At 27.7% G+C, this 26,763-nt stretch overlaps 2 protein-coding genes and 2 pseudogenes across 4 annotated transcripts; 2 read left to right on the forward strand and 2 right to left on the reverse strand.

Moving 5' to 3' along the window:
* The first annotated feature begins 316 nt into the window (after positions 1-316).
* On the forward strand, positions 317-4,147 carry LOC101497482 (receptor-like protein EIX2). 2 transcript variants are annotated; one of them, XM_004491074.4, is made up of 2 exons: positions 317-3,320; positions 3,811-4,147. In XM_004491074.4, the coding sequence occupies exons 1-2, from the start codon at positions 336-338 to the stop codon at positions 3,823-3,825; spliced, it is 3,000 nt and encodes a 999-aa protein (XP_004491131.1). In that variant the 5' UTR covers positions 317-335; the 3' UTR covers positions 3,826-4,147. The 2 variants fall into 2 exon arrangements, with proteins under 2 accessions (XP_004491131.1, XP_004491130.1); XM_004491073.4 differs by having other exon boundaries at positions 317-3,312.
* Positions 4,148-12,233: 8,086 nt separating this feature from the next.
* LOC101498012 (uncharacterized) lies at positions 12,234-18,364 on the forward strand. 2 transcript variants are annotated; one of them, XM_004491075.4, is made up of 18 exons: positions 12,234-12,393; positions 12,674-12,791; positions 13,031-13,218; positions 13,339-13,446; positions 13,612-13,676; positions 13,845-13,950; positions 14,257-14,340; positions 14,517-14,663; positions 14,741-14,869; positions 15,300-15,367; positions 16,065-16,098; positions 16,186-16,270; positions 16,842-16,909; positions 16,996-17,109; positions 17,347-17,382; positions 17,523-17,609; positions 17,842-17,933; positions 18,067-18,364. In XM_004491075.4, the coding sequence occupies exons 1-18, from the start codon at positions 12,265-12,267 to the stop codon at positions 18,161-18,163; spliced, it is 1,755 nt and encodes a 584-aa protein (XP_004491132.1). In that variant the 5' UTR covers positions 12,234-12,264; the 3' UTR covers positions 18,164-18,364. The 2 variants fall into 2 exon arrangements, with proteins under 2 accessions (XP_004491132.1, XP_073221010.1); XM_073364909.1 differs by lacking the exon at positions 12,674-12,791.
* A 1,040-nt stretch (positions 18,365-19,404) lies between these two features.
* LOC140919467 (receptor like protein 27-like) lies at positions 19,405-20,343 on the reverse strand (annotated as a pseudogene).
* A 4-nt stretch (positions 20,344-20,347) lies between these two features.
* On the reverse strand, positions 20,348-24,808 carry LOC140919468 (receptor-like protein Cf-9; annotated as a pseudogene).
* Positions 24,809-26,763: the final 1,955 nt, after the last annotated feature.

Genomic DNA, 26,763 nt, shown 5'->3' on the forward strand with positions numbered 1-26,763 from the left:
AAACAATCTAACATCTTCAAATATCTTATATTTTGTTGCTATTTTATTTATCATATAAATTTTTTATCATGACGTAAACAATAATATATTGAGTTGTAAATTAATCTTTTAATACCTATTTATATCTCTATGATGGTTATTTCTATTTCACAGATACTTTATTTCAAAAGTACCTTTAATATTACGTTTTGGAAATTGCATTTAATTGTTTGGTTTGTCCACGTAAGTTTTGCACTAAATCAAGTCTTCCACTAAGTCAAGTCTACGCATTTAGTCTTTCCCTTTTGTTTGGTTTGTACATTATAAATTGTCTTGTTTCCATTCGAATTTTGTTTATGAATGTGAGAAGTAACAATTTGAGTGTTAGAGAGAGGAAGATGATGAGTATGAAATTAGTTGGAACAATCTTTGTGTTGTTGCAGTTGCAGTTGCAGCTTCTTCTTTATTCCAACAATTATGGAGTTGCTTCAGCAGGTTGCATAGATATGGAGAGACGTGCTCTCCTTCAGTTGAAGGCAAGTATTGTGGAAGATTACAATAATGACCCTTTGTCTTCATGGAACAACAAGAGTTATGATTGCTGTGAATGGAAAGGAGTCGGTTGTAGCAATCAAACTGACCATGTTGAAATGCTTCATCTATATGGCGATCAGTTTGGTCGTTTTCGAGGCGAGATCAACGCATCATTGTTGGAGTTGCGCCAATTAAAGTATTTGAACCTTAGTTATAATTGGTTTTCAAACAGTAAATTTCCAGAATTATTTGGTTCTCTAAGCAACTTAAGGTTCCTTGACCTCCGAGCTTCATTTAATGGGGGAAGATTTCCAAATGATATTTCTCGTCTAAGCAACTTGCAATATCTTGATCTTTCATCTAACTACCTTGATGGTACAATCCCTCATCAACTTGGAAATCTCTCTCATTTGCAGTACCTTTATCTCCGTGGTAATAACCTTGTTGGAACCATTCCTCATCAACTTGGAAGCCTTTCAAATTTACAGGAGCTTGATCTTAGAGGGAATCTCTTGAGCGACAAGAATGGTGTTGGAGGTGAGTGGCTTTCTAATCTCACTCTTTTAACTCATCTTGATTTAAGTCTAATGCAAAATCTCGATACTTCTCGTCTCTGGCTGCAAACAATTGCTATGCTTCCAAATATACAAATATTGAAGCTATCTGATTGTCATCTTTCTGATCTTTCTCCCTTCCATTCAATCTTCAATTTTTCTACTTCTCTTAAAGTCATTGATCTTTCGGGCAATGCATTCACATCTTTCAAAATATTTGAATGGGTGTATAATGTCGCCTCCAACTTAACCGAGCTTGATCTTAGCGATAACCTTTTGCAAGGCTCCATTCATTATGATTTTGGAAACACACTGGGAAAATCATTTAGTAACTTATGTTCGTTAAGGTCATTAGACATGTCAAGTAACAAGTTGAGTGAAGATCTTTCAGTAATAATTCATAATTTATCTGTTGGGTGTGCAAAGTACTCGATACAAGAATTATATTTGGCTAGCAACCAAATTATTGGTACACTACCTGACATGTCAGTGTTCTCATCATTAAAAACATTGATACTCTCTCACAATCTATTATATGGGAAAATAATGCATTCATTCCCTTATCAATTAGAGAGTTTGGAATTGGATTCCAATAATTTAGAAGGTGTGATCACTGACTCCCATTTTGGCAACATGTCTATGTTAAAGAATTTAAACTTGAATTCCAATTCATTAGCTTTAATATTCAGTGAAAAATGGGTGCCGCCTTTTCAATTGTTTTCCATATATCTAAGGTCTTGTATATTAGGGCCTAGTTTTCCTACATGGTTGCAGGGTCAAAAATATCTCCAAGCCCTTGACATTTCTGATGCTAAAATCACAGACTTAGTTCCAGTGTGGTTTTGGACTCAATCAACAAATCTAATTTTCATGAATATTTCAAACAATAATCTCAGCGGCACAATTCCAAATTTACCCATAACATTTTTTCATTATTTTGAAGTAATTCTGAATACAAATCAGTTTGAAGGTTCAATCCCACCATTTTTTCGAAGTGCAACATTGCTTGAGATGTCCAAGAACAAATTTTCAAAAATTGATTTGTTCTTATGTACTAACATTGTGGTTGATTCGTTGATTGTATTGGATCTATCAAATAATCAGTTATCAAGTCTACTCTCTAATTGTTGGGGTAATTTGAAAGCATTGAAATTTCTGGATTTGAGTGACAATATATTATCTGGAGAAGTTCCATCATCAATGGGATCATTACTTGAACTTAAGGTATTGATATTGCGGAACAATAGCTTAACGGGGAAGTTACCTTTCTCCTTGAAAAATTGCACAAACTTGCGCATGCTAGATCTTGGAGATAATAGATTATCGGGACCAATACCGTATTGGTTAGGACAAGAATTGCAATTGTTAAGCTTAAGAAGGAACCAATTCTATGGAAATCTTCCTCAAAGTCTGTGTTACTTAAAAAATATTCAGTTGTTGGATCTATCTGAGAACAATATATCAGGACAAATTTTCAAATGTTTGAAGAATTTCTCCTCAATGTCTCAAAAAGTTTCCTCTACTAATATCCAAGAAACTCCTATACTTTACTCAACAGGTGTTGGATCCATATTTCAATATGCCGGTTTTGATTTGAATGCATTGTTGATGTGGAAAGGGGAAGAACGATTGTTTAAGAATAATGAGCTCATTTTAAGGAGCATTGATCTTTCAAGCAATCAATTGATAGGAAACATTCCAGAAGAAATAGGAAATTTGGTAGAATTGGTGTCATTGAATTTATCAAGCAACAATTTGAGTGGAGAAATTACTTTAAAGATTGGAAAATTAAAATTACTTGAATTTCTCGACTTGTCAAGAAACCAGTTCTCTGGTTTAATTCCTCCTTCTTTGGCTCAAATTGACCGTCTTTCCATGTTGAATTTGTCTTATAACAACCTGTTTGGAAGAATTCCAATTGGCACACAGTTACAAAGTTTTGATCCTTCAAGTTATGAAGGGAATGTTGGTCTTTGTGGGAAACCACTTGTCATAAAGTGTCTAGGAGATGAAAAAGTTACACCTCAGAAACCAGAAACACCTAAAGAAAGTAGTCTAGAAGATAAGAAATCAATCTATTTGAGTGTGACATTGGGATTTATCACAGGATTTTGGGGCCTTTGGAGTTCATTGTTGTTGATCCAAACTTGGAGACATGCATATGTCTTGTTCTTGAACAACATAACTGACACAATGTATGTGTTTATGGTGCTCAATGCAACTAAATTTCAAAGGTGGCTTAGAGGTTTGTTGGTAAACTCTTTTTCCCTTCTTTCACTCTTGCCTTCTACATATTGTAGTCATAAGTTTCCTCACAAATATAGTGAATATCTTACTAATATATAACTCAATTTGTTAATAACTTGATAAGTTAATTAGGCCTACCAGCCAATATCATGATTTCAATTTGTTTAAAACTTGTTTAACAAATAAGTTAAGCTTCATCTTACAACAAATCAGTAAAATTAAAAAGGAATTGAAAATTCATGGTTTTTTTAAGTGACGTGCATAGCTTATTTCAAATTATTTTGAATTCATGTTTATTTTATTTTATACTCAGAGTACTCCTATTTATTAAAAATCATTTTTATTCAAAAGTTTAACAATATAATTCATTTCGTATTCAAGATGGAATATACAAAAAAGCCTTTATTATTCTAGTTTTTAAAAACTTTGACGTAATTTATTTCTCATATTCATCTTAGTTGATTACATTTTATTTCTCACTTTGTACTTTCCACAGGAAAAGTTTTTCTAAGCATCTCTTATTGTACTATTTGCAACATTGATGAAGAAAGGTAGGAGAAGAAGTAAATGATGTGATCCACGAATACAAACGAGTTTGAAGTTCTATGTATCAATAATTTAAATAATTAATTTGTGAAGCATATGTTGTGAGATACTATTAATATTGTTATTATGAAAACATGTTTTATAATCTAATTATTAGGATAACATTTTGATGTCATTCTTAGTCCAGCTTATTTTTCGATAATAGTTACATGTAAGTTATTTGAAGAATAAGTAGCAACCAAAATTTCCCATTACTAAATTGAAGGAAATGGTTTAGAAATAACTAAAATGTTTGTGAATCACTATATTTTATCTGTATTTCGTGACATGCACTAAAATGTTTTGCTACTTTATAAATTCTAGTATTGCAGCGTACAAATAGTTATATAAACTTTGTTGTCTATGTGCTTAGGGAATTGTCAATGCAATTTTGAGTTTCCTTGTTATCTTTATTGTTTTTACAATATGGATTATGGAAGCTTGAATAAAAAATTAAATAAGCTTAATTTTTGTTTTTTTAGGTGTCACCTCTTAGAATTGCTCCCATAATTTTTTTCCTTCACATTTTTTGTTTAGCACATATATTATAATAGTTATATATTGGATCAATTATAAAACATTTAGTTAATCTCATTATACAAGAATTTTTTTCCGTTTTCTTTTGATCAATTACATAATATTTAATTCTCATTATACAATAATTTTGTTCCGTTTCCTTTATCACTCATAAGTTACCCACCATTAAAGTAATTTTTTATTTATGGATCATCATTCATTTAAACATTAAAAAGTCATGTATTGTGCAATGAATGAAATTTGTTCATAGCCTTAGTGTATAACACTCAATCCTTTTACCCTTATCTTATATTTGTGTTATGCTTTTTAAATAATCAATAGTTAAATCTTTTTGTTGTTTTTTCTCTTCAATATATTTTATAATTCCTTTAAAAAATATATATCTTATAATTGTTTGATGTCATTGTCCCACTTTCAATTTTTCAATGGTTTTAAGATAAACTATAGTAGAAGGGATTATAATGTTATAGTAGAAGCAGTTATAATGTTTTCTTTGTTTGTTTCTTATTAAGCCGTTACTATTTTGTCAAATGTAAAAAAATTGAAAATTATATCTCTGTTTTACTTTCATGCTTTTTCAATTCTCACTTCCAAATATCAATGAAAAATGTGAAATTGTATAACTTATTCGATGACTTCTTTAGTTGGGTCAAAGTTTATTCTTCTTCTATTTTCCTTTTTTTGTTTTTTGATCTATGTCTTTCGGTTCTAATTTAATATAGACAACTTAGTTTCTTCTGAATTAGGTAATTTCTTACTACTTTATATCTTAAATTTTTTTATGTTTTCAATATATTTACTCCTATTATTTTTTGACTTTCGGATACAAATCATTTGTTTTCTTTAACTAATATTCTTTTAGATCCATTCAATGCTTTCAAATTCTTAAACCACAAATGATTTTTTTTTATCTGATCTTTGACATTTTCAATTCCTTTATTTTTTATTTTTAGATTTTTGAGTCAACTATATTTAATGGATATAAACAAACACTGTAGTTCATTTTAACCAATAGTTTATAATATTAATTAGCATAATAAATTAATGCGTGTATAAAAAAATAATAAATAAATTTTAAATGTGGTGAGAACAAGATAACTCCATAACAAAAAACTGGAAAAAAAAAAGAACAAACAATGAAAAAAATACAATATTTTTAAACAAAAAACTATGATTGAAAAACTAAAAGTATATTCACTCTCTATTTTTCATTATACCGTATATTTACATACATCTCTATGATTGAAAAATCAATAATAAAAAACACAACTCCTACTACAAACTTAATTTCATATTAAATCACTTTTGGTAATTCATTACATATAAAATATATCACAATATTTTAATTACGTTTTAATTATTAAAATGTAACAACCACCTTAAATGACCACAATATATATAAAAACATAATTATCACAGCTTAAAAACCAATAATCAATTATAAATAGACAATCTAATATAAGTTTAAACCAAATTAAATAAATAAATATTGAAACAAACTTATTTTAATAAATGTTAGCAATATAGTTGATAAAATGTTCAAATACTTTTAAATATTTATTTAGACATTAAAAACAGTCAATATACAACTTTTATTATTATTATTATTATTATTATTATTATTATTATTATTATTATTATTATTATTATTATTATGTCGTCACATATACTTACCGTAACAATTAATCAACCTAATAAAAAAAATTGTGTTTTTTTTGTCTTATTAGTTATCAATGCATATTTTTATCGTTAACATTATTTTGAAATATTTTAAAATGTGTAGGAAAGAATTTTAAAAATTCTTACATAACTTATATAATTTAATAAAAATAGAGTTTATAATTATCAATTATATAATTTATCATTTAAATCGTAGCAAATATTTTGTCCATGGACCATGATGTATTAGCTAAATGGTACAAATTTGATATCAAATCTACCTAACAACGGTTGTAAAATGGTTAATAATACAACTTTGATTAATAATAAATTTTCCATCCCTACAAAAATTGTTAATTTTTTTATTATTAAACCTCTGCATGACATTGTTTTTATCATTTTTTTAAGAGTAAAAATTCTCATTTAACTACACTCTCTACAATTTATTTTATCTCATTTATACTTCTTATAACCATAAAAATTACAAAATTAAAACGTTAAAAAAATTATATATCACATTCTAAAAAAACTATTATAATATACTAAATTAGACTCTCAAACCTTTCATTTGACACATAATCATATTTTTTGCCACAATTCTATAGATGTCATCTCACTTATTTGCTTAGTTGTCATAGCTAGAATCTCTTCTCTTTCTATTCTTCATATTCTACACAATTTCATTTCATCAACAAAAAAAATTAATAATAATAACTCATAATGCAATGAACATTTCTCTATTATCTATTTATCATTTATTAAATGTGAATTTATGATACATACAGATGTAAATCATTTTGATAGTGGAAACATTATCTCACCCCTAAGAGGTATCTGAAGATGTACAACAAGACTTATGAACCTCAACGGCGGTCAGAATGTTGAAGGAGGGTTCTAACAATGACAACATGCATAGACTAGAGAAGAATACTCAAAGCCTAAAGAGATAGAGTAAACAATACTTGTATGCTATTATTGAAATTTACGCTAACTTCCTTTCCAATTTGAGAATAACAAAATTGATTTCGTGGTGTTTGGTGAAATGCAACTAATTTCTAATTTTTTATGTTATCTTTCATTTACAATATCAATAATAAAAAGAATTTAATTTATTTAATTTATGTCGATTCCAATTATTGATGCTCCATTCAATAAACCGTACGTTTTGCCTCATTAGTAACTTCTTATTAGGTCAGTTGGTCTTTTTTTCTAAATCATAAGGTCTTGATAGTTTCTAATTTTCATCATTCAAAGTAGATCTATTATTATAATGCATATTTTTTTATCACAATAAATCAATTGAACAATGGTTAGAATTTACACAATTCTTAAAAAATTAAAGTTCCCACAGTAATTAAGGAACAATAATAATATAACATTTTTCTACAGGATAATTTGAAACCTCGAATCTATGTTTTTAACTTTACGTTCTCTAAATCAAATTTCAGTATTTTCTTTTACGTTATAATTGAATCATGAGTGACATTATATTTGTTGCTTTTGGCTCATATAACTCAACAAAAAAGACTCGACACATGTGAGCTGACGATGAATATATGGAGGCTATAAATTAAGTTTTAACCAAATATTTTAGATTTCTCACAAATTTATAAATTATTATTCCATTATGACAAGTGAAGCTTACGAGGAAACAATTATTTCCTCAATCTCATTTTCCATTTCTTTTTGTCTCAAATTGTTTGTTATTTTACAATATCAATACAACATTAATTATTTTTTTCCAGTAATACTTTTATTTATTATATTTCAACTCATCAAATTATTCTACTAATTGCAATTAATAAAAAAAAATGAGTAAATGAAACATTTTATGATCAAAATCAAATCAACTAATCATTTTTTAAAGAATTGTACACACTTCAAATGAGATATTTAAAATGAGACGGAAGCCGTACTTATCTTGAAGAGTGATATTACTTTTCAAACTAATACAATGAAAACAAAATATTTACCGGGTTTCAGAATTATTCTATTCTAAATGCACTTATTTTCATAATTGAATTTAATTAATGTATTTTTTAAGCTGCACTTATGTTATACATTTGTTTTAGTTCAACTTTTTTCTTTAAAATAGCCTATTATCGTAGAAGGAAAAATAATTACTACTATTAATTCAAATCATTCAACAATTTTTTAATTTCTTTAGTTGCCTTGTGAATTTTATATATACTGATATTTTTTCAAGTTATTCTTTTGTGACGTGACTATCACTTTTCTGTTAATTTTCTTTCATATAATTCTTACATCTAATTAACTATTATTCTTTTGAAATAATATTTACAAATAAAACTGTATAAAATAAAATTATAAATACAACTATTGTGTTTGATTTTATATATACATCATTGCATTTATGCTACATATAAAATTTGTTTAATAACAGTGTTAGCTCACAAAGCAAATTGAAAAAATAGACTTATAAATGATTAATTCTAAAGAGAGTTATAAATTGTATATATTATATAATTTCTAATGGTTACTAATTTTTTGAAAATAAATCTCAAGTCACGTGCGCAACGCACAGGTTGAAATCTAATCTATTATATATATTTAAAACAGACCCCGAATGCCACCTCACCGCCGAATGTCATCTCATTCTATTTCATCCACCTATACAAATATTTCCCACATCACCCAAAAAGCTGATGTGGACCTCTCCTCTTTTCTCCTCTCTCAAACATGCTCTCAATGTCTAATCTCCTTCAATCTTCCTCTCAATAATAATATTATTTTATAATAAATTTATAAATTATAAAATTATTTTACAATTATTTATAACAAATTTATAATTTATAAATTATTTTACAATTTGATAATAACTTATAATCTATATTATTATCAAATTATTTTATAATATTATTAGTCATTTACCAATGGTAATAATTTATAATAAATTTATAAATTTATAAAATTATTTTACAATTATTTATAATAAATATATAATTTATATATTATTTTACAATTTGATAATAATTTATAATTTATATTATTATCAAATTATTTTATAAGTTATTTTATAATAAATTTATAAATTATTTTATAATATTATTAGTCATTTACCAATGGTAATAATTTATAATAAATTTATAAATTATAAAACTATTTTACAATTATTTATAGTAAATTTAAAATTTATATATTATTTTACAATTTGATAATAATTTATAATTTATATTATTATCAAATTATTTTATAAGTTATTTTATAATAAATTTATAAATTATAAAACTATTTTACAATTATTTATAGTAAATTTAAAATTTATATATTATTTTACAATTTGATAATAATTTATAATTTATATTATTATCAAATTATTTTATAAGTTATTTTATAATAGATTTATAAATGACTAAAATTATAAAATATTCTTATAAATTACAATATTTTGTGAAACTCTTCATGTGTCATAAGTTATAAATTACAATAAAATAAATATCAATTATTTGACACTCATTGCTCCTCCATTATTATTGATAACGGTTATTCATCCATAAACATCTTCAAATTAAATATTACATAGTATCGTTACTGGAAAAAAATTTTTTTTTAATGAAATCTATAATATCTACAAAATATATCACATGTCACTTATTAGATAAGTAAAATTAATATTTAAATCAAATAGAGAGATATAATTTAGAGTTAGGCCAACAATTTGTTTTTATATTTTTTTATTATTATACTCATTACTGATATGGACTTAGAGAAAAATTTATATATTAATATTGTCACATCAAAAGAAATCTGATATAACATATCTAACAAATACTTTTTCTCTTTCTTATTATCATACTTGCAAGTTGCAAGTTATTTTTTATTACATTTTTTTAATATAATATTTGGTAGAGCTATTCATATGTCATAAGTTACAAATTACAATACAATAAATATCAGTTGTTCGACATTCATTGTTACTCCATCACTATTGATAACGGTTCTTCCTCCATCATTACATGTTTTCAAACTTTTTTCTTGTAGATAAAAATTTATTAAAATAGACTATATATATTAAAATAGACTCCTACATCTTCATCAAATATTGTGCCACCTAAAAGGGCTCATGTGGTACATCTAAAAGTTCTGTCATGAGAAAACATTCTGCATATATGTAAGTTTTCACAACTCCACTTTATCAACTCAAAAGAAAATCTCTTTGGAACCCAATTATTTTCAAAGTAGATATAGTTGGAAAATTATTTTTTTTTACACAACTTTTGAATGAGTGGTATTTTGTAACATATTATACCTATTTGCTCCTTTTTCTCAAAATCTTGATTGTTCTTAGTTAGAGTATTGTTTTTGCAGACATATTTTAACTCATTTATGACATGAAAGTGTATTGGCTCCTCAAAAGACAAAGAAGATTGTCCACATTCAGCTTTATATGAGTGTTAGTATTGTGTATTCGAGAGAAAACTATGTACCATTTATATTAAAAAAGTATTTGTGGTTTTTTTACGGAGATGTTTTATATTGTCAATTTTTTTTAAAATACTACCAATTTTAAGTTTCTACATATGTTTTACCTTTACTCAACCGTACACACGAGTTGTTTGTGAAAATTCTCAAATCATGTTGTATAGAAGTCTCATACTTAAAATATTGGAATTTAGATTTTTTACTTCTTTGACATGATTGTAATGAAATGAATATTAAATGACAAACTCATTTTTATAATTTTCTAACAATATTTTGACAATAAATTTAGATTTGACAACAAAAAAAGAGCATGATTAATTTGATTTTGTGGTAGATAATTACATATATTAATATTTATTAAAGTACTTTTAAGACTTTTAACACTAAATATAATTTATGAATTTTATTTGTAGGATGATCTTCACTATGCAAAACATTTTACATATTTTCAAATGTGTATTTGCCAACTCATATATAATAATTACTCAAATAAATTCACTTGAAAAAAATACTCTACAAACTAAATAAGTAGATTATATTATTTTTTGAAATATTAAAATCTTATTCACAACTACTAATATGATGAAGTATACATATTTCGCGCAACGCGCGGGTTATATTCTAGTTTAAAATTAATTCCGCGCTAGTTTATTTAATGGCAAATGAAATGAGGCAAATACATTAGCTCAATTGATAATGATTGATGAGATAATGTTTATGTTTTTCTTAGCAAACTAACATCCCTCACAAACAATTTTCATCATTCCTGGTGATAAAATTGTGCTTGTAGTGTCACAATTGAAGTCATTTTATTAGACAAAACATGACCTTAGAGATTTTGGACTAATAATATTTACAAAAGTTCCCTAAAATCTGGTTGCTTTTAGTGACATATCCTCAAGTAGTATAAACCACTTACTATAATGCAGCAATGTAAATAAAGTGCACAATTTTGAAATTGCAATAAAATTCAAAGAGGACTGTGGTAGGATAAGGACATCGATGAGTTTCAAGTTGGATAAAATGACTATTTTCCCTAAATAATGAGAAGCAGTAGCATTGGTTCCATTTAAAAGTTGGACTGACATTAATTGGTTTTGTTCCATTAAAGACTAGCATTGGCTACTATGTAGGATTGCAATCGTTAGGAACAAGAGAATCATTCTTAATTGGTTCTCCATAAAGATTGGTAGCAGTAGCAGAATAGTGATGCAAAGTGATAATCCACACCAGAAGCATTCAAGATGAACATTTCTTAATAAAGGATGCAAAATTATCACATGTATTCACCAAAAATATATATTGGTAGTACATTCAGTACAAGAAAACTACAAAACATATCCTCATACAATTGTAATTAGGTTTGTTCATAGCCCAATTTGGGAACGATTGATAAACAGATAAACAAATCCGAAACTTAATTGCAATGAGATTTGTAACCATTACAAAAAACAAAACAAAACATGATTAAAGTTGCAATGAGATGAGAGATTTTGGGTACTCAGATTTATCTCATAAAGATTATATATTTTATTACTATCTTTTTCTTTCACTGTTTCACTGTTTCACTTTTACCCCTTTCTTACTACACCCCCCCTTTAAGACAAACACTGTTTTGGTGGTTACACGTGTTCACTTGTGGTGCGCAAATTTGGTGCCTTCAAAATTATTATTCATAAATGGATTGTTCTGTTGTTTATCATCAATTTTGTAAGTTTGTTTTGTTATGTCATTTCTTCAGCTTCAACCCATCAATGGAATTTCTCAGATTTTGGTTGGAACTCCATTCCCACATAAGAAATGTGCCAGAAAAACTCTTCTTTTGAGACCACAAGCTGTTCCCTCCAGAACCCAGGTACTAACTTGGATTGGTTAAATTGAGTTGATATACTCGCATAAATACTTGTGAGACTGTCTTGAAGAGCTTTTAAAAACAACTTATGAATTATGATACAATCATGAGTTGTTTGTAAATTGTAACTTATTTCTATAAGCTCAATAGGATAGCTTATTTGAAAATAATTTGACTTAGTTCAATTCTTCAATTGCTCATATGTGTTATGTTATGCTATCTTGTTTTCTTTGTGACAAATCCAAATAAAGATTATGGTGTTTTTATTTTTTTATTTTTATAGAGGATAATGGAGAGTGTTTCAGTGAGTGGTGAAGTTGGTGGTGCGGGTGGAGCATATTCATATGAAGCTTTGAAAAGATTAGACCAGCTATGGTCAAGTATTTGTTCAGCTCAAGACGGTACATGTCATTCAATGATTCCTATACTCATTAGGAAATGAGACAATCTTATATGTTTGGTAAATTATACATTAACGAGGTGCCAGTTCAGTGGTATAAGAGTTTGACCTTTTAATATCAAGAAACAAAGTTCAAATTTCTTTTGGGACAGTTGTAAAATAATTATTAGTTTCACATTAACTAATAAAAATACTTCTCTAGTAAATTGGTAATCTTCTTATAATATGTACATAATGCAGTTGTGCAAGAACCTCAACAAGTTGTGTCTACAATACCAAGCTTGTTTACCTCATCTGATCTTGTTGACAAAGCAGAAGGTTCATATGATGTGATAGTGTGTGGAGGGACTCTTGGAATTTTCATTGCCACAGCCTTGTGTGCTAGGGGTCTTCGAGTTGCCATTGTCGAAAGGAATGTGTTGAAAGGGGTAATTTTAGCTGCATTGAGACACCAAATCCTAGGCAGAAAAAATTCAATACATTATTTTGGAAGGATCAAATTAGTTTGAGTTGTTTTTTTTTTGTTTTTGTTGTTTTCATCATTATAGAGAGAACAAGAATGGAACATATCAAAAAAAGAGCTTCTGGAACTTGTAGAAGTTGGAATCTTGGAAGAAGATGACATTGAAAGAGTCACAGCAGCAAAATTTAATCCTGTAATTCCTGAACTTCAGTTTAATTTCAAATTTTTATATACTTCATGGCTTCATGCCAAGTCTTATTTTGTAACCTCTTCAGGATGTATGCTACTTATTCTTCTCATTTTTATTTTGAAATTATTTTCAACTAACTTTGTTTAGATCATTTAATGAACTATGCAGAATAGATGTGGATTTGAAAGGAAAGGAGATATTTGGGTCAGCGACATTCTTAATCTCGGTGTTTCGTAAGTCTTTTTCCCATAAACTAATTTAATACACACCAGTAAAGTATTAGAAATAGTTGTTGTATCCTATTTCAATTATAAATCAGTAATTTTATGTATGTTTTTTATTTTGTTAATGACTATGAAAAATCATTCCTGCATAAATGCTTGATTCCTCTGCCATTGCAGTCCGGTCAGGCTTATAGAGATTGTAAAGAAACGTTTTATCTCGCTCGGTGGAGTCTTTTTCGAGGGTTTCAGCGTCTCCTCCATAAATGTATATGAGGATGCTGCAGTGAGTTTACCTTAACTTGTAGAACTAGTTTTTTTTTATTTTTAACTGAAACTTGTAGCACTAGTTATCAGTGAAATTTTGTGTTATTTTATAAAATCATACCACTTTGAATTATCATAACTGGATAAGCAGCAAAAGGATTGCATAAAATTGCATGTTATGTCAAGCATGCAAAGATAGAATGTATGAACTTAGCATTGAAATGAAAATTGAAATTACCATTTGATTCAAGTGACAAGATAATGTTAATGTTTATTCCATTTGATGATAAAGATAGATGAATACATGTATTATTTTATTTTTCAGGTTCTGAAACTTTCTGGGGACAAAATCTTGTCGTCTCGTCTTATAATTGATGCCATGGGGAACTTTTCCCCTATTGTAAAACAGGTCATGGACAAAATCTTGTAGTCTATATTTTTCATCACGTTTCTTGTTTATTTTTGTGAGAGTGCTTGCATAGTATGTGAACTATCTTTATTAAAGTACTATCTATGCTAATTTGATTTAATATTTTAATGAAAGATTACTGAATAATAAAAACCTCATATTCTATGATTTTACAGATAAGACGCGGGAGGAAGCCTGATGGTGTTTGTCTTGTCGTTGGAACTTGCGGCCGTGGCTTCAAAAATAATTCCATTAGTGATGTGATATTCAGCAGTTCAACAGTAAAGAAAGTTGGAGGCTCAAAAGCACAATATTTTTGGGAGGTAGCTTTTTATTATATCAATTGAAATATAATATCGTCAATTTTTTAATTTTAAGAATTTTCGCTTAAATATTGCAGGCATTTCCAGCAGGATCAGGTCCTCTTGATCGTACTACTTATATGTTCACTTATGTAGAGCCTCAGCCAGGATCACCAAAATTGGAAGAATTGTTGGAAGAATACTGGAATCTGATGCCAGAATATCAGGCTAGTTTTCTTTTCTTTATTTTGTTCTGAATTCTGACGCCTCTTGCACTTTTCCTCTAATAACTGTTTTTTTTATGACAAAGCTATCTACTATATGGAAGTTTTTTTTATTTTCAATTTTCTATTCTTCATAAACCAAACTAGAATCTCAACAATGGCTATTATCAAATATGAAGTCATAAAATTGTTGTTGCATATACATTTATGCTAACAGTTATGTACTGCACTGATTATGCTAATAATCCATAAAAAATAATTTTTTTGACAAAAGCTAATCTATAAAGTTAGGACCTTACATTCTTCAAATGTTTATTTTCTTCAAGTCTATGCCAAACATCTAGAGTTTGGCCTGATGTGTTGTTTTATTCTCCTGTGTTCAGTTCTGCTGCTCTCTGCTTGATGGTGTGCATTTGCAATTTTTATATGATAGGGTGTTTCACTTGACAATTTAGAGATACTGAGAGTTATTTACGGCATCTTTCCTACATATCGTGAGAGGTACTAATATGCATGAGACCATGTTCTCAGAAATATTCATTGAATAGGAGCATTTGAAGTTTTTAATTCTATTATTTAAAACATATCATTCCTTCGGTGCCTTTGGATTGAATTTTATGATTCAAGGTTCCTGTAAGAATTTGCGCCATGCAATGTTTATGGTTGGGATACACTTAGCTTACTGTTAGGATTCTGTTACATTTTGTCATGATTGTTAAGCTTGCCTAGCAAGCTTTGGTATGAATATGAATATATCTTTATAACCAATATGTTTTGACACAAGTGATAGATTCTTGGTTCCCTTAATCATTTAGTCAGGGGTTAAATCGCTAGTCGGTGTGTATGGAAAAATATATGTTTTGAGAGGTCAACCCCTTAAAATAGAGCTCAGTTACTTCGTAACATTAGTGTTTGCAATTGTGCGGAGCAGATGCCTTGGTTTACCAACAAAAGAAACTCATAATACAATTTTCACATTCAGATATAAATTTTCTCTCTTTCTTTCGATTCTCAATATGGTAGGTAACTTATCGTTGAAGCTATGAAGTTAGTTTAACCTAAATAACATTACATGTTCCATTTCTCTGCATTAATCATCTACTTCCTAAATTTTTTTTATTTCATATCTTCTTATTCTAATGTTATTACCATTTCTTGTATGATATGGCACCGTTTGATGATATGGAGTACCTAACAGCCCGCTACCAGCTGCCTTTAGTAGAGTTTTGCAGGTAAATTACGTTTTACGGTTCTGAAACTCTGTGAAACTAAGTCATCTAAGATCTATAATATTAAAGCAATGAAGCTTTATTTTGTAGTTTGGTGATGCCAGTGGCATACAATCACCTGTATCATTTGGTGGTTTTGGGAGCTTGACTAGGCATCTTGGGAGACTTTCAGCTGGTATGCCTTTCTGTAAACTACAAACTTCTAGATTAATGTTCTTGAACTATTTGAAGAAGATTTGTTGCATTGTTTTTGGACACGATTCACTTGTTTTTAGTATCTGTCATTGTGAAAATTTAGATCATTAGGGTCCGTTTTCTTTCTAAACATTTTCAATTTCAATTTTTACTTTGTATGTAAGTTGGTGGCTGGAATGACATTTGGTTATTGATTTTTCTTTTTAAATGTAATAGATAAAAGATGGAAACTAACTAGAGAGAATGCGTTTTCAAAAATACTGAAAAGTGAAAACAATGTTTTGACTTTTGACATTTTTCAGAGTATATTTTTAAAATGCATTTTCGAAAACTTCTATAATGTCTTCTCTAATGATTATTTTATGGGTGGAAATGAAAACAAGAAACAACTGGAAAAAAAATGGGTCCTCAGTTTTTTTTTTTTTAGCTTATAGACGAAAATTATTTCAAAAGTTATTGTAACAAGAACTACATCAAACTGATGAAGGGAAGACACAATGGAAATAGCATTTGAGATAATCTAATTCTCTTTTCACTTTTCATTGATGAAGGAATACATGAAGCAATCAGTGGTGATTATCTTGACTCATACAACTTGTCTCTGCTGAATCCATACATGGTGCTTTTCTGCTTCTTTTAAAGATTTGACTAATTGATCAACTTTACATGAAACCAAGCACCAAGCAATATTTTTGTTTAATGCAGCCCAACTTGAGTGCTTCATGGTTGTTTCAAAGAGCAATGTCAGCGAAGCAACAGACCGATGTTCCTGAAGATTTTATCAATGAACTTCTTTATGCCAATTTTAGTTGTATGCAGGTAGTCAATCTCACTCATCACTTCAGGTAGTTGCGTGTATGTCACTTCGCAGAATTTTGTTAAAAGTGCGGTGCTATAGCATAGTGGAATTTGAACAAATCTCCATTATTCTGCGATATGCTATTTAGTGCAAAATGTTGTCAAATAGCAGCACTATAGCACAATTGAGTAATGGAATTTGAACAAACAACTATTTTCCGCGATCTACAATTGACAACATTGATTTCGCATTTGCAGAGGCTTGGGGATCCAGTGCTACGACCATTTCTGCAGGTTGATTTCTTAGCTCCTTCGGGATATATATTTGTGTATTAGATATACTTTCTTTATGATTCCTTTTAATGAGGATCAAAATCAGTATTTTAACACTGAAATAATGACTGTCTTGTGAAATATTCAAATATTTATTGCAGGATGTTGTACAGTTTGGAGCACTTTCCAAGACACTAGGCTTGGTTATGTTAACAAGGCCTCAAATACTCCCTTCCATATTCAAACAGGTGATTCATGAACTTAGCTATTACTTTATAGTTTAACAACTATGCACAATTATGCTTCATAGTTCATAGTTGCTCAAAAAAAAACCTTGTGGCCAAAGTTTTAAAATTTTGCAACTGGTTCATCAATTCTTGCCTTGTAGCACCTTTAATAAAATATGCGGCATAATTAATTAGTGATTAGTGAAGCAACCTTTTTCTATATTAAGAGAGCAAGAAGTTGATCGTGTTCCAGGTTGGTGTTCCTGTACTACTTGATTGGTCCAGACATTTTCTGATGCTTGGTTACTACACCTTTCTCGCAACCTTTGCTGATCCTATTGTCAGGTAATAGTCTTTTCATTTCAAAGTTCTGTTTGAATCATTTACTTTTCTGTATATTATTTTGTTTTAGAACAGTGCATGTAAAGTCCAATAATATTATTGCTGTTATGCTGTCATATGTTGCATTCATTGAAAGGCCATTTTTAAATACACTACCATCCAAGACGAGTTTTCGGTGGAAACGACATCTCGAGGCGTGGAAATATGGTGCTGGCCTTGATTATAAGCTATAGAAACTACTTTTACACATGATTCATATTCAGATCAACATAGAAAATAGAGATGATTAAGTGGAATTATTGATTGTTATGGCATTGGTTGGTACTTTTTCTTCCTCAAGATTTATGTTTCATTTCATTTGTTCATGTAAGGGGGAAAAGTATACAAAGGCCTATGTTTTTCATTCACAAAACTTGAACTTGAAACTTGCTTAACTGGAACCAAATCCATACGTATACCAACATGCATTGGTTTTATTGGCAAGAATCAAGTTCTTAGCATTTGTTTAACTCATTCGTAGTCGATGTGAGACTAATCACAAACACTTGAACGACAACAATTTCGCCTATAAATTGAACCATGACTCTGATACCACTGTTGGAGAGTCTAGTGGAGCACCCTGTAATAATAAATTAACCCTATATTAGATACTGAGCCATTTCAACAAGATCATGTATTGAACTGACTTTTTTTTTTCCATTGAGAGACCCAAAATAGCAAAATAGCATCTCTAATATTATGTAGACAAATGAATTTAATTTAGATTACTCACAATCCTCTGTATAGGTTAAAACATTGATAAAAAGAAGTATTACGAAATAATAAGCTAAGAAAATAACATAAAGTAGAAGAAAAAATAGAAATTCTCATAGAGAGAAAGAGCATTTATTTCAAGTGAAACTCATGTCTATATTCATGCTTTGAAATACAAAATACGAAAGGATATACTTGACTCACAAGAGCATTTCGAAGGATATAGTGATATAAAAAAGATATTCAACATGGTGATAATTTATATTAACATGAAGATATCCAAATGTAAGGCCAAAGAAATCCATTGGACTTACACCAACAATATGTGACAACTTTTTTTTCTTTCTTTTAAATGCATACATACAAGACAGGGTTGCTTGAATGAAACTATTGTACGTTCATAGGTTTAAATGAATTCTTCCAGAAATTAAACACATTTTTCCTAGTGAAATACTATTTTTTCACTGCTTGGAGATTGAATATATGAGTTTTACCCAATAGGTTTGTAAGTTAATACCAAGACCATTTTTGAAAAATTACTTGAAAATAACATGAGAACAATTGATCATTGATTTTTATATTTACCCAACAGCATGAAACAGATAACACAATAATATTAAAATAGATAATACTACATTCCTCAAATAGAGAAGTTCAAATTACAAACAAATGTACATATCAATATACTTAGTAAAAAAATAAAAATAAAAAGAACATGCAACTAAGTAATTCCTCTGTGATTTGCATTGTCTTTGTTGTTTGTCATTCTCAGTCTTATGCCAAACATAGTTTCAACAAATCTTGCTAACCATCGAGGTTTCGCAGTTAAGAATACGTTATATCCCAAGAGCATTCCAAATATTGTCCCACATGCATATCCTAGTACTACAGCTTTCCAGCCAACTCCTGATTCCTCTTCATCATTAGATGTTGAATGTGGTAGCCGTTCTTCAAATTTATCAAACGTGGTATTTCCTTTGTAGGAATCATTTCCAAATTTATCAAACTATTGACTTGTAGATATGATTCCCTCAAGCTGGTTTTGTGAAAGGTTCAAGAAAGACAAGAAATTCAAATTTGTCAAAGCCAGAGGAATCTCTCCTGTCAACTGGTTCCTTGATAGGTCCAACCACTCCAAATTTCACAAATGACTAAGAGATTGTGGAATGGTACATGTGATTCCATTGTCTGAAAAGTTAAGGTCTTTGAGAGAATTTAATTCTCCAATAACTCGCGGAATTTCACCTTCAAACATGTTATTTGATAAATCAATAGTTGTCAATATCCTTGTTAGCTCCATAAGAAAACCTTTCATTATAACCACCACTGAATCATTGTAGTATCTGTCATTGCCCATGTATTGCAAACCAGTTTGGGTGACATTCACATTCTTCATTCCTTGAAAGTTCTTGATGCATTACGTTGGCAAGGGACCACTAAAATTGTTACTTGAGACAACAAAAATTCTCAACTTGGAAAATGAATGCTTGGTGGTAGAACAAGTGATTGAACCATTAAGTTTTTTTGATCTTAAACTGAGAACTTGTTAGTCTTGTAGAGTTTCTAGCCAATTGGGAAAGGTACCCTCTATATTGTTGTCTCCAAGGTCCAAAATTTCAAGTTCTTCAAGTTCTGTGCAGTGAGACTAAGTGTGTGGTAATGACCTACAGTTGGAAATTTCTTCTCATGTTAGAGAGATCCAAATTTCTTGGAGGAGTGCTGCAGTTGGACTTAGGAAGTTGGACATTATGATCCACATTATATGACAAATCTAGTTCTCAAAGATTAGGCAAAGAGAAGATGTCACTTGACAAATATCCTTGCAACCAAGTGGATCTTAAACTAAGAGAGACCAAAGAGGACGATTCATTAGCAGTAACAAAGAGCTTACCCCAATTGAAAACATGTCGATGTTATTCAAATAAAGCTCTCTTAAATTAGTTGCGTTAAGAATGAATGTCTTCCACGTGAACGAATCAAAACTCATTCCCAAAGATATTAACTCATTATGGAGATCAAGTGATACTAATTTCGACAAATGAGAGATTGTGGAGGGAATATTTTCACTGATTGCAGAGTGTGATAGATTTAGATGTGTAAGATTTTTGAAATCGCTAATTGCTAGATTGAAGACCAGTGAAATAATTAAAAGTTAAGTTGAATTGTTGAAGGTATTTAAGTTGAAAGATGGTGCTATTGGAATGTAATTCACCTTATTACAGGTGACTTCATCCCACTTGCAACAATATGTTCCGTTTTTTCCATGATTCGATTTTGGAAGAATAATAATAACTGGGAAATCTACTTTCAAATTGAGTTAAAGAGTTCTTGAATTGAAGAGATAGCTATTATGATTGTTGCACAATGTGTAAATGTAAGAAGAGATAGTAACAACATTAACATAGGTAGTTACAATTTAGGGTTACCAAAAGCTCCATGACCACTACACCACTTCTCAATATATATTTTGAGAAACATTCTATACATAAAGATTATTTTGTATACCTATTTTTTTATAGAATAAGAAAATTTTAGAGTAGTCATGAACTACCACGAAATCCTTATCACAAGAAAGATGGAACAAGCTAGTTGCTGTGAATGGCACAAATAGCATTCAATAAATAGAAAAGTAAGTAAAATCATTTAGTCACAAATTGAGACTATGGTTTCAAATACAATAACTTTACACACAAATTAGCACATACGACTTAACAAATACATACGCATTAAAATATTTATCTCACATTGCCAAGTACAATCTTATTGCAACAAATTGTGGTTTTCAAACCCATACAATATGTTTAGTCTGCTTGAAAGAAGAAAGGAATTTTTTAGTAAACCAAACATCAATCCCATCATTTACTACAGATAGTTCTTTAAAATGATCCTTTATAAATATTTGTTTCTCTCATTTTACCTTATTTTCCTATTCCTATTTAGTATTAGGATATTTACAAAATAAAAGTGAAACACTACTTGTTCGGAAATTCTACAAGAATTAAGAATGTAGCCTCACCTCATACGGAAATACTTTACCACCATGCTATATTAGTGGCGGCTACAAATGAAAGTTTTGAGTTTATACAATTCACGAGTGAGTGATGCTAGTCCGTCCAAAACTTAAATGGATCAGACACATAAAAGATATAATTGCACATGTTATTTTAAATGGTCGTAAACAAATATTTTAATTTCATATGAGATACAGATTAACAAAAAATGATTACTTAAAATATATATATTATATATAATTAAAACAGACTTTCGGTACCTCATCATCCAATCATCCACACGTATACAAATATTTACCGTTGTATACACTATGAGAATATGCTCTCATCCTTCAACAATTCTTGTACTCCCTGTAATCACTATTTATGCTTCTATAATTTCTTTAATACTTTCAAAATCTATTTGATAATATTATTTTATAATAAATTTATAAATTATAAAATTATTTTATAATTTGATAATAATTTATAATTTATATTATTATCAAATTATTTTATAAGTTATTTTATAATAAATATCTATTTGATAATATTATTTTATAATAAATTTATAAATTATAAAATTATTTTACAATTATTTATACGTATCCAACAAGAATATGAATATGTAATTATAATTTATATTATTATCAAATTATTTTATAAGTTATTTTATAATAAATTTATAAATTATTTTATAATATTATTAGTCATTTACTAATGGTAATAATTTATATTATTAGTCATTAAATTCAACAAAAAAATCTCATAATCACTCATAAATATCATCATAAATGTTTTTTATCTAATCTTCTTTTCATTAACAATTATATTATGTAATGATTTTATACGTTAAAAATTCAATTACTCATTAAATTCAATGGAAAAAACCACCATATCACTCATAAATATGTCATATTATTTATCAAATTATTTGTATTATCTCAACACGTTAACGATAATTAATCACTATAATGAGCTATCTCTCCAAAGAAAGTGACAATCTCCTTCCCAACTCTTCGAAATCGTGAAATTTTACCTACATTATTATCAAATTTAATACATAAAATAAACCTCTAAATCTATTTTGTTGTCATCTATTTTTTTAGAATTTTTTTATAACAATATAATACATTTATAATTACTTTCAATTTATGTCAATCAATTATATGAGTAATATTATGATGCATTTATAATATTTTATGTTATCAATCCATTTCATTTCAATTTATATAAATCAATTACTCAATTTATTTTTCAATACATTTAAATACATCAAAACTAAATTAATATATATATAATGAAAATCTATATACGAGATGTATTCATATTCATATATACTACTATACTTCAAAATTTCAATGTCTATCATCCAATTTTTTAATATTTTTAATAAAAATATCAAATGAATTTTTAGAATAAATAAATTAAATAATTATATAATATAATTAATATTATCATTTTATAAAATAAAAATATATATTCTATTTGACAGAAAATACACAAATTTATTAAAAATAATCATAAAATACGAATATATGAAAAATTATTAAAAAAGTTACTTCCAATTATTAAAATACACAAATTTATTTAAATTATAATATATATATATATATATATATATATGAATATATTAAAAAATATAATGAACAAAAGTTTATTATATATGTATTCTGAAAAAATATGTTAACACTAAACTTTCATCAATTAAATTATATATTTATAATTGAATGCTATTTTTTATTTTAATTTTCTTTATTATAATGATAATTTGAATGTTAAAAAAAACAAAAAAATTAAGTATTGCATAAAATTAAATTATTTTTTAATAGAATTTATTTTTGGTACATATCAACATAACTATAATTCAATTGCATAAATAATTAGTTAAAACTTTTAAATACCTAAAATTAATTTAAAGTATATGTAAATCTTTAATAAAATAAATTTCAAACACTTGATGAAATATATTCAATAATTTTTTTTAACAACAACTTCTCATCCTCGCAATTAAAACAAATAAATTTAGACTACGCTACAATATAATTCAACATTAACATTTTTTTAAATAAAAAATATTAAATAGTCAATCATATTTTTAAACTTTTACGTCTTATTTTTTTGTTTGTATTTTACATTTTATTTCATCAAATAAATACAAGTATCATTATATATTGAAAAATAAATTGACAATCAAAATACAATGAGTCAAACAATCATCCTATATAACAATTTATCATACAAATTTTATAAAATATTTTAAAAATTAAATTAGATGATTGTGATACAATTTAATTTTCCTAATTATATTCAATTATTACAAATTAATAGAATAATATTATAAGATAACTATATTTATAATATATATATATATATATATAAAATATTACTTATAAAATTTATAAAATTAATTAATTAATATTCGCGTAACGCGTGAGCCATAATCTAGTGATAATTAAAAAAGAACTTAGAGGGTAATTTCTATAAAGAAAACTTTTGAATTGGTATCGCACACTTTGTTGGCATGTAATATGGTGTGGAAGATTAAGTATATGCATAATAGTTTACTTTACTGGAAATGAAAAGTTAAAATAAGAAAACCATAAGGGTTACTGGCTCACACTACTATTATAAACCAAGTCTTCCGTAGTCAATGTCCAAAGTCAACTAAGCAAAGCAGCCCATACATGCAGTGTGTAAGAATGAATGAAGATTCTGCTTGCATTATAACTGTTTTAAGCTCATAATCGTTAAGAAAAATAAAAAGTCTTTAATTTATTAACCTTTCTTTTTCTTCATCCCAATTTTTAGAAAAACATAAAAATGTTAAGAAAAATAATGTATTTCATTTCTCTTTCTCCTCCATCTATATTAATTTTTTCTTTACGATAACAATCTTTACGATAACAATGTTTGTTGATCACACTACATCATATTTTAAATTGATTTTTACATTGACGAGTATCACATGTTTGAAATCGTGTTTCACAAGATCGGATAATATTGGGTAAAACGCACAACGTCAAAGACTAAACGGAACTCGTCGAGAAACCCGACGAGTGAAATTTCTAGATCGAGTACAATTGCTTCAAAACTTAGAACTGATCCATAATTCAATGAAGTTGAAGTCGTCATGCGTGGTTTCTTCAGACACATAGCAATTGATGAGTTCGGTCATGGATTTTATTTTTATGTAGCTTTTGTCTGACACATGTTGTTTTATGTTCATGCACTACAAGAAAGAGAGAGAAAAATATGAAATAATTATTAAAAATAAAAAGGAAAACTTGAATTCTCATTTATTTTGATTGCTGACAGCAATTTTTATAGAGTTTTCAACGATCAATTAAGCGGCTCAATTATTGGTCAACAAAGTTATAGAAGCTACTTTTTGTTTTAGAAAAAATGATGATGGAGCTACTAGGTTTTCTTATTTTAGGTTTTACTTTTTAATGAAAGGTTTTATCAAATTTTTTATTAAAAAAAAGTGTTTATCTTTGTGTTTACTCAATGTGAATAGTGTGAGATGATGACCTCCTTTGAAGTAGATTGGACTTGGGATTTGAATCCATATTTTAGTTTTTGAGTTTATATATTGTAGTGTAAAGTAGTTTTATACTTTATTCAAAAACATAAATAAAAGAGTTTTACACTAATATGACATCCAATAAAAATTATTTATTTAGCTAGGTTAAATCATAAAAATGGGATGTAGTGGAATGATGTGACATAATTCATATCTTATTGAATGATAATGTCAAACTATTTTTTATTCATTCATTTAAATTAAAAGAAGACATCAATCGAGAATAATACACATACAAATTTACTAAAATTGAAAATCATAAATTTATGAAACTATTTTCAAAATGTCTCCTTCCATTTTTTTGGATCCACCTCATTATCCACAATCTCTTTTGATTATCGTTATCAAATAACTACTTTACAATATCTCTCTAGGATTTTTTTTACTACAGTTAAAGGTTAATTTTTAATTCAAACAATTTTACTACAAATATTATTTGCAACTTTTATAAAATAAACAAAAAAAAATATTATGTTTTACTGTCTTTTTTGTTTTTCAAATTGTTTTTCTTATTACAACAGAATTGGATTTCTTCCTTTGACGATTTACCATGTTTTAATTTTCGTAATTTGTGGGTTTAGTTTTGTTTTGTTGAATTGTGATTTGCTACACATAGATTGCAAGTATTAGAACTCACTCTTCGTCAAAAAAAAAGTACTATTTGATGATCCTAATTTAATCGATATTGAAAAAGAGATTAAGCAGCCGATGAGATCATGGGATTACTGCATTTTCTGGTATTGAATTAAGATTGCTTTGTGTAAAAAATCATCACTTTTAGTTTTCAATCCAATTTTAATTAATTTTTTTTCAATTGTACTTTCTAATTAATACAATTTATATCACTTTTAAATTATTATTTTTCCATTTTATATTTATTAGAATGATAATATACTAATAGATGATAATGATAAATTAATAATATTATCATTCTTTTTTATCTATTTATTGTTTTTTTTAATATATAAAAAATATCAAATACGACTAATATTGTGTAACATAAATAATGCATTGAAAAATCACTATAATATGGTTCCACGTTAACACAAATTGATAACATTTCAATTAATGATATTACAATAGATGATTACCAAAAGTTAAACCGATGAATACAAAAGGTTATGCATGAGTCTTTTAGTCCACTAATATTGTTGATAAATGAAGTCTTCAACCAAAACTGGTAAAAATCAATCGGTGATTATAATCGAAACACAACTTTCTAATGAAATAACAAATGTAACATCAATTTCACTGTAAGGATAATTATATCATATCTATTAGTTATGCATTTTAAATTCAGATGATTAAAACCGACATATGAAACGGCCTAACATAACAATTTTATGGCTTTTAGTTATCATATGAGACATTCTTGCAATTTTCTCAAAAATACATTTTATACTGCACTAATACCTTATCGTAAAATTATTATAGGTAGATTGGAATATTGGAAATAAAGTCTACTTTTTATTGAATGTCTATGATACCTTATCCAAGAGTTTCA

This window comes from Cicer arietinum, chromosome 2 (genome assembly GCF_000331145.2).
Source record: "Cicer arietinum cultivar CDC Frontier isolate Library 1 chromosome 2, Cicar.CDCFrontier_v2.0, whole genome shotgun sequence".
NCBI classification, from domain to species: Eukaryota; Viridiplantae; Streptophyta; class Magnoliopsida; order Fabales; family Fabaceae; genus Cicer; species Cicer arietinum.

Bases quoted from the DNA above. Each gene is read 5' to 3' on its own strand.
- LOC101498012 (XM_004491075.4), top strand. From the start codon at position 12,265: ATGTCATTTCTTCAGCTTCAACCCATCAATGGAATTTCTCAGATTTTG. The intron at 15,368-16,064 runs GTACTAATATGC...AGTACCTAACAG, and splicing joins TTTCCTACATATCGTGAGAG to CCCGCTACCAGCTGCCTTTA. The intron at 17,110-17,346 runs GTAGTCAATCTC...TCGCATTTGCAG, and splicing joins CCAATTTTAGTTGTATGCAG to AGGCTTGGGGATCCAGTGCT.
- LOC101497482 (XM_004491073.4), top strand. From the start codon at position 336: ATGAATGTGAGAAGTAACAATTTGAGTGTTAGAGAGAGGAAGATGATG. The intron at 3,313-3,810 runs GTTTGTTGGTAA...TACTTTCCACAG, and splicing joins ATTTCAAAGGTGGCTTAGAG to GAAAAGTTTTTCTAAGCATC.